Source organism: Sinocyclocheilus anshuiensis, unplaced genomic scaffold (assembly GCF_001515605.1).
Source record: "Sinocyclocheilus anshuiensis isolate Anshui unplaced genomic scaffold, SAMN03320099.WGS_v1.1 scaffold1027, whole genome shotgun sequence".
Lineage (NCBI taxonomy): Eukaryota > Metazoa > Chordata > Actinopteri > Cypriniformes > Cyprinidae > Sinocyclocheilus > Sinocyclocheilus anshuiensis.
The window spans coordinates 703,109-711,834 of NW_015547697.1; the positions used below are offsets into that span (position 1 = coordinate 703,109).

At 37.5% G+C, this 8,726-nt stretch overlaps 1 protein-coding gene across 2 annotated transcripts in view; it reads left to right on the forward strand.

Annotated features, from left to right (window-relative positions):
• Window positions 1-1,876: 1,876 nt before the first annotated feature.
• LOC107703657 (receptor expression-enhancing protein 2) overlaps window positions 1,877-8,726 on the forward strand; it is a 15,420-nt gene continuing 8,570 nt past the window's right edge. For both annotated transcript variants that reach the window (XM_016506378.1, XM_016506380.1), the window contains exons 1-6: window positions 1,877-2,047; window positions 5,502-5,574; window positions 6,437-6,513; window positions 6,706-6,826; window positions 7,039-7,152; window positions 8,081-8,228. In XM_016506378.1, the coding sequence (XP_016361864.1) occupies window positions 2,016-2,047; window positions 5,502-5,574; window positions 6,437-6,513; window positions 6,706-6,826; window positions 7,039-7,152; window positions 8,081-8,228 (565 nt within the window). In that variant the 5' untranslated portion in view covers window positions 1,877-2,015. The remainder of the gene's footprint in view (window positions 2,048-5,501; window positions 5,575-6,436; window positions 6,514-6,705; window positions 6,827-7,038; window positions 7,153-8,080; window positions 8,229-8,726) is intronic.

Here is an 8,726-nt window from a genome sequence, read left to right on the forward strand (position 1 = left end):
GATGAACCCTCTGCTCCGGGTCACTCTTTAGGCAACCGGGAATAAAACAGAATCATTCTGTGCAGAAAAATGAGAGAAATTTCTGATTATTTCCTTCAACTTCACACCTGCTTTCTAAACAGTCAGAGATTCATGCATTATCCATAAGGCCATTATTTATAAAGCCGCTATTTTCTCTGTTTTGCATGATTAAGATTAAGAATTGCAATTGTTCTTCTCTGTTGTAATGAAGTTCTTACCATCTGAGAGGCCGGGCTCGATCCAGACATCAGTGTCTATCAGTTTTATATCGCTGCTGTACGGATAACGGTTGGTCATCATGGTAAACAGCAGCCTTGATTGGCCTTGACTGTCAAAGCCACCTCTAGAGGAACCGGACTGGGATGGTCAGGCTAGAAGAAAGATTGCTTTATGATGGTCAGATGGAAGCAGTTTCTCAAATAAACATTCAGCTCAGTCGGTTTGTCTACTGAAATATCTGTACTCTGTGTTTTACATGAATTTAAGATCTTATAAATTGCAAACAGTAAATGAGAGATGACAGAGAGCACAGTGCTTGCACTACTTACAAGGCTGAGGTACAGCTTGTTTTCTGTCTTCGCTGTGAATTTCACAGCCACCTGAAGGCCGTCCTCACAGCGGGTCCCTTCAAAGACAGCCTCCTTCCCCAACTTCTTGCCGATGGCATACGTCCAGCAAATGAGGTCTATTGCAAGATAAATAATTGTAGTTACTAGTTATTTATTTTATTTAAGTTCACACTGCAGGACTAAATGAACTGCAAAAAACGGCAAATGGTAATTTAAAACTAAAAAAACGAAAAGAAATGTTTACATGTACATTATTTAAAGCATACATTTTCTTTAATAGATACACCTAAAATAATCATTTATAAGGAGAGGTTGTGTGTTATATTTTGGGTTATGACGGTAAACTCACCCTCCTCCTCGTGATCTCGTCACAGTCCAGATGTCTCAGATGTGAAGGACTCATCTGCTGAAGGACTGACTGGACTGTCCTGATCTTGAGGCTGGACGTCCTGCATTTGCTGCTCCTCGGCAGTGAGGGGTCTTCAGCTACAGGGCCTGTACAAACCACCTGTAGAAACACACTCTCCTCTATACGCACTAGACACTAGACACACACTGCTTTGTGTACATAATCCCACAAAAAGACTCCGTAATAGGTGTGTTTACATGCTCATGCACTACAAATATATAGTATATATAGTTTATATATAATTTTCTTTGTTTTTGTTTCTTTGTTGTATGTGTTTGTGTGATTCCAGAGAGCGTTATTATAAAGTAAATGGCTGTTAATATAAATTATATAACTATTTTTGTAATAGTCTATGACAGCACATTTTCATTTACCCTTACAGCAACTCAGAAGCACATGTTGTCTTGACTAACAGTTTGTTCTGTGTATTATTTTTGCATTGCAGTATTACAATATTAAAATTTGTAAATATGTATTGTACAATTAATTGTTTTGAGCGTTTGCTTGATTGTAGTTTCAGCAGTAGCCAATATAACATTGCACATTCATGTAAACCCAACAGTTCACACAAATACAGCTTTAAAGGTCAGCAGGCCAGACATATTATAGTAAAATATAAGAAGAATAGGCCTACTTCTGGGCTTGCAACATTTTGAGCTTCAAATGAAACTTTTGAAATTGACTTAAAGATTTGGTGCAAACTTTACTGTGGTAACAATAAGTATGTACAACAATACTGTTATGGGTACCATGTGAAATATTTGTGAGGGCAGCAATGAAACAGATAAATGAATGTTTGTTTGTTTGTTTTTTAATAACCGAAGCAGGTGCAAAGATGTCGCTGTCCCTTTAAGAGACGCGGGCTGACTGAGCGCATATGCAGCGGCTCCCCGTCATCCTCACTGACTGCTGCACTGAGACACAGACTCACAAGATCCGCTGGGGTTCCTCCTGCGCTCGGAATGGAGATGCTGAATAATCGACTGAAATAAGGAGAAGTCCTCGCAGAGATCAAGATGGTGTCGTGGATCATTTCGCGGATGGTGGTGTGAGTGTTTATGCGGCGCGCGCGCGTGTGTGTGTGTACGTGTATATGTGTGTGTGTGTGTTTGTGTTTGTGTTGCTGCGGATACATGACGCTTTTCAATGGAAATGGAAGATATTTCTGCTGTTTTGTAATTAAAATGCTTTATTATCAATATTTAGATGGATTTAAATTAATTCGGCTACTCTTATAAATTACACAAAGGGTTAAATTAATTAAACAAAGCGATGACTTCATCCAGACGAGGGTTCACATTTGTATTGCTTGTTGTTGTGTGCACGATTTCCACAGAGCAAAGTGCCCTATGTATGATATTGTGCCTTAATGTACCAAACACATCAATAGAGAATAATAAATTATGATTTTGGCTTAAAAACATGTTGGCAGGGTTTAAACATAACAGCTGTTGTGTATATTACACACCCATCACATCATCTCCTAATATGCTGATCATCATACATTCAAATGTCCCTTTTTAAATGACTAACTGTGATCAGTGACTTCTGAGATGGGTTGATGAGGGGTTTTCTGTAAGAAGGCCTGTCTGATTTGTTCCTGCTAGTAATGTTACGTACTGTAATGTAAAGGAGGCCAATCTGGTCCATTTGACTCACACATTTGTTATGTTTGGGTCTCAGATGGGTTCCTAGTGGGATTTACTGTCAGGTGACTTTCATTCACATTGGATCATACCCAGTCTGCCAACTCAGATTACTAACTTCCCGATTCATTGATTACATCAAACGCTCAGGCCTTGCTCCACAATGCATGTGCAGGTCATACTATTTCAAAGACTGCTTGGGCACAAATGGGAGCGGTTTAATTTGTTGTTATAAGGTTGTTGGCCTAGATCTAGGCCATTAGAAACAAACATCAGGTATCATTATCGTGGTTTTGCTGAATCTCATGGAATGCTCTTTGCTGTGGCTTTATCTGTGGCTAGCAGGTGCATTATAGGAGTCGGGCTAACAAATGGGACAGAGGGCATGTGGTCTGCCACGCGCCAGACTGCCTCGCTGTCCTCATGCTTCATTATGCATTACACACAGTCTATATGAACATATGCATTTACTGAATATAATGCACCATAAGTACCATGTTTTAAAGGCAAGACGCCCCAGGTGAATAGGGTAGAAAAAAATATATATCACTATACTTGCCCATTGTCTTTATTAATTAAGAATTGCAAACTGTTTTTGTATTACGAGTTTTCTGCAATGGTATGTTTATATATGCAAATGAGGCATCTATCTAATTAAATATGCACTAATTTGCATACATCCCAGAAGATAAATTTGAACAATAAATAAAGCCACATTCGAAATAATCATTTTATTTTGTCGACATACTGTATTAGAGTCAAAGGTTTTTACAGAGGGCATCTTGGATCTAATTTCATCACTCCATAAATCAGCCAGAAAAGTTCACTAATTTTAGGAATAAAAATTTTATAAAATGAGGCAAATTGTATATAAGCAGCCTCCTCTATATAAAAAAAAAACCTTCAGAATATCGATAGGGATAAAACTGTAAGCGCTGCTGAAGTGGAGATTTTTGTCTCAGTGTATGAGAAAGCACTCATTTTAAGAAACTGGCCTTTGTAATTGAAATCTACAGGTGCAAATAGATAAAGTGCAATCATTTTTGGAAAAAATTTGAATAATTTTGAATGTTTTTTCCCCCGTTAGTCTCAAACACTATATTGTATGGAAAGCCAAATAGCCCAAAATATCTAAATTGAGCAGTCCATGAAAAAAACGATGGTTTTGCCTGCAGTAATAATAATAATAATAATGCATTTTATTTATTATGCGCTTTTCTTAACCCAAAGCACTACAACTGCAAACATTGGTAACAACAACAAGCATGGGTTTCTCAACCCATAGCACAACCACAAGCATAATAAAATAACAGCGATAAACACACAATAAAACAGTATAAACATACTCAGTTACAGTAAGCAACTTTAAAAAGATAAGTCTTTAAAAATGTCTTAAAGCAATTCAAAGTCGGAGAATCTCTAATTCTGGCTGGTAGAGCATTCCACAGTCGTGTAGCTGAGACAGAGAAAGCTCTACGACCCATAGTTTTTAATTTATATGCAGGCTGCTGAAGGATACACAACCCAGCTGAGCGCAAAGAGCGAGCGGGAGTATAAGGAGCAACTAAACTGGATATATAGGAAGGGGCAGTCCGATGAATAGCTTTATAAGTTAAGATCAGGATTTTAAAATCAATACGCGCTTGAATAGGAAGCCAATGCAAGTTATGCAGTACCGGAGTAATATGTTGACGGGCAATTGTATACGTTAGCACGCGAGCAGCTGAATTCTGAATATATTGTAATTTCTTAATAGACTTATCAGGGAGACCAACATAAAGTGCATTGCAGTAATCAAGCCTCGATGTAATAAAGGCGTGGATGAGCCTTTCTGCATCAGGCAATGATAGAAAAGGACGGAGTCTTGCAATGTTTCTTAAATGGAAAAATGCAGTTTTTGAAATAATTTTTTTGATATGGGCCTAAACAGGATAGGCCCAAGTACAGATCCCTGCGGAACACCCTGCTGTACTAATGTTGGTTCAGACTGACATTTACCCAAACAGATAAATTGAAAGCGATTTGTAAGATAAGATTTAAACCATTCAAGTGCAATACCAGAGATGCCTAACCATGTATGCAATCTTTCAAGAAGGACAGCATGAGATATTGTGTCAAAAGCAGCAGTAATGTCTAACAGGAGTAAAATACTACAAGCCCCAGTGTCTTGCCTGTAGCCACAGAACACCGTTATTGGGACGCACTCATGCCAGCTGTCTGCAGTGCATTCAGTGGGTAGGTGTGGTCTGTCCTGTATCCTGACATCCTCTGGATCTGCCATTGCAGAACGTTCAGCTTTTGTCACATCAGCACAAAACGGCATGTTTGTGTGTCTGGGAGCGCAAGTGAACGAGAGCACATGTCCGAGTGCATGCTGCACATGTGGGGCATCTGCGTCTTATCTGGTCCCTTTGTGTGTACATCCGTCTCTGTGCGCTCCGACTCCCTTTCATAAATGATTCACTTTTAATGGCTCTCAGATTCAGAGTGTTTGCTCTCAGTAACGTCATCAGGCATGTACAGTAGGGCTAGTGTTGACTGGGATAAGTTTTATGGGTTTGCTTTTCACTGAAGTACAGCTCTGAATATTTTGATCAGCCACCAGTATATTGGATGTGTGATTTATAAACTGATTTATTTCTGTTCTTGTTGGATCTGAATGAACCGGAGATATCTATCTTACCTTTAACACTTACTCTAAATAGGCAGCCTTTTAAGTGTCATAATTGTGTGATTTAACTTGAGGTGATGGTGCAAGTGAAATTGTAGATGCTGAAGTGAGTTGGTGTGATGGTAAGATGAGCTTGTCTGTGTCTGCTGTGTTGTGTGTTTAATAAGAGTCTTTTCTCTCTGCAGCCTGGCCTTCGGGACCCTCTACCCAGCCTATTCCTCTTATAAGGCTGTGAAGACGAAAAACGTCAAGGAGTATGTGAGTATTTCAGGATGGCATCAATTAGCCTGAAAGTTGACTCTGTTGTAATGTTATAGTCGGCAGGATTGAATATACTCCTCTTAATGTCCAGTTAATGGCAATTAATAAACAAAATCTTATTCTAGGTTGTATATATATATATATATATATATATGTATGTATGTATATATTATACATTATATACTATTATAATAAATTAACTTTTTTTCAAATTTTTATCAAATTTTGATTTGACATTTTTTTTAACCCTTTTAGTCAAATTGATTTGCTCTTCAAAAAACAAAAACAAAGAACAACAGCAAGAAAAAAAAAAACGGTTTGTACCCTATACATGGAAAGTGGCAAAATTATATACGTTTTAAAAGAGATTGCTCAGGAAAGCCCTTTGGAATAAACACCCATATAATAATAATAATAAAATCATAAAAATTATATATATATCTCATCTTGGAGTCTCAGGTTACTGGTTGCTATGGAAACCACTAGGGCAGCAGTTTACTCCCTCAGACACCATTTTTAGCATCTCTCATCTGTATTACAAAAGCGCTGCCTTCCATTCATGTTTAGTAAAGACAGTTTGGCCATTGTATAACCTCTTCTATTGTCTTATGGAGATGAATTTATAAATGCAAAATGAGTTTTAGATGACCATAGTGATGTGTCCTATCATAATTACCCAAATGGGTATTAATCTAATTGGCAGTACAGATGGAGACATAACTGGCAGTGTAGTGTTTTTCATAAGGCAGTCATGCATAACACACGAGGCTATATTCAGCAAGAACATGTGACCTGATACATGCTAATGTTATGCACACACATGCTTGATTATAACATCTGTGTGTGTTTCCATCCTCAGGTGAAATGGATGATGTACTGGATAGTGTTTGCGTTATTTACAACAGCAGAGACGATCACTGATATGCTTCTCTCTTGGTCAGTCAGTTGTTAATAATGTTTTTAGACTATTTCAGATATATTTGTTATCATGCTATATACATTTGATTTTTCACATTTTTTATGTGTAGTGGTGTATTTGTCATCATTTATCACCCTATTATTAATGATCATTAATTTAATGTAACTTTTATTGCATTAATTGTTAAATGTTGACCTCCAATTTTCCAGGTTTCCATTTTATTTTGAGCTGAAGATTGCCTTTGTTATCTGGCTGTTGTCACCGTACACCAAGGGCTCCAGTGTGCTGTACCGCAAGTTTGTGCACCCCACGCTCTCCAATAAAGAAAAGGTACTGATACACCTTGCCCCCTTGAATGTAATCAAAATATTGTTAAAGATGACTAATTTTTCTTTTTTGCCCATAAATTGAAATAAAATTTTTGGCATCTTCAAACCGGTTTGCAAAGATTGTTTTCAAACAGGTTTCCTGAACACTCCACCAATCAGAGAGTTGAGGCAGAGTAATGGATTTGTCATGCGTGATGTATATGTGTGTTACAGGAAATTGATGAGTACATAACCCAGGCTAAAGACCGCAGTTATGAGACCATGATGCGGTTTGGGAAGAGAGGACTCAATATTGCTGCCACTGCAGCAGTCACAGCAGCCACAAAGGTGAAATCACTGTGTTAGATGAAGTATGCATTTGTGGGTCAGGGCTCGAAATTAATTTATCTAAAATAATAATAATTAATTAACTGTAAAAACAGAAAGATTGTGAAATATTACTACAATAAAAAAAAAACTATTTTCTGTTATGTAATTTATTCCTGTGATAGAAAGCTAAAGCTCACCTGCATTTATTTGATCCAAAATACAGCAAAGCAGTAATATTGTGAAATATTTGTACTTTTTAAAATAACTGCTTTATATTTAATTTGAATATATTTTATAATGTAATTTCTTCCTGTGATGCAAAGCTGAATTTTCAGCATCATTACTCCAGTCTTCGGAGTCACATGATCCTTCAGAACTCATTCTAATATGCTGATATATATTCAGATTTCTTATTTTTATTATCAATGTTAAAAGCAGTTGTGCTGCTTAATATTTTTGTAGAATTGTTTAGGATTATTCGACAAATAGAAAGCATTCAAAAGCATTATATGTAGCATTATAAATGTCTTTACTGACACTTTTGAACAATTGAATGTGTCCTTAATTAATAAAAGTATTAATTTTGAACATTAGTGAATATAATTATAATTTTATATAATTATATTTAAAAAAATCCAGGGTAAGTAAAGTTCTGACCTACTGGTCCAGCATAAAAAATTCTTTATTACTGAGATTGCTAGGTGCTATTGTGAAGAGCAGGTTTATTTTTTTTTCTTTTGCATATTGTGTAACGTTGAGTAAGAAACATATCTTTATATGTTTTGCAAAGTGTAGGGCAGGGTCACTGTTCAATACACATTTGTCTTTTATTCAAACTGTGCAAAGAACTTTACTGTCATATGTACAAGTGTAGTATAATTGTGATGTGCCTTGGATAAGATTTTGCAATTGTAATATTTGAATCTTTTGTGTTATTGAACTGCAGGGTCAGGGTGTGTTATCAGAGAAGCTGAGCAGTTTCAGCATGCAGGATCTGACTCTGATTCAGAACGAAGACGAGCTGCAGCTGGACGGCACAGACGACACACACACTGCCGCCACGCTACCTCGGGCTAAAACAGTCACGCGCACAGGTAACATACACACGGCTACCGTCCTAACAGAATCAAACTTTATGGAATAAAACCTAACAGGCCGCATTCCCACAATGGTTTCAACAGCCGTATTGACTAACAGGTGTGACTCCCTAAATCTAATCCTCTACATACAGACAAGTGGGGATTGAAAAATAACCAAAGTAAATCAGCTTCTTTAATGCCTGTAACTATAGTGACAGATCACTCTAGTAAATATCACTTTGAATACAGCTCATATTTATAATGGTCTGTCCTGTTCAAACACACACAAATAGGTCAGTGAGGTGTGTGTGTTTGCTGACTCATTGAAAGCCGCTCTGCAGGCAGCCATTGTCTCGGCCTGTTTATAATGCTGATGCTGATGTGACCAGCATGTGATCAGCTGCCTACTGGCTGAGAGACAGGAGGGGTCGATCTGCTGGGCTTTGTTCATACGCAACTGCACACTGATGAGTTTCAGCGCTCATTTAAGCGGTTCAGGACAAGTGCCGAGTT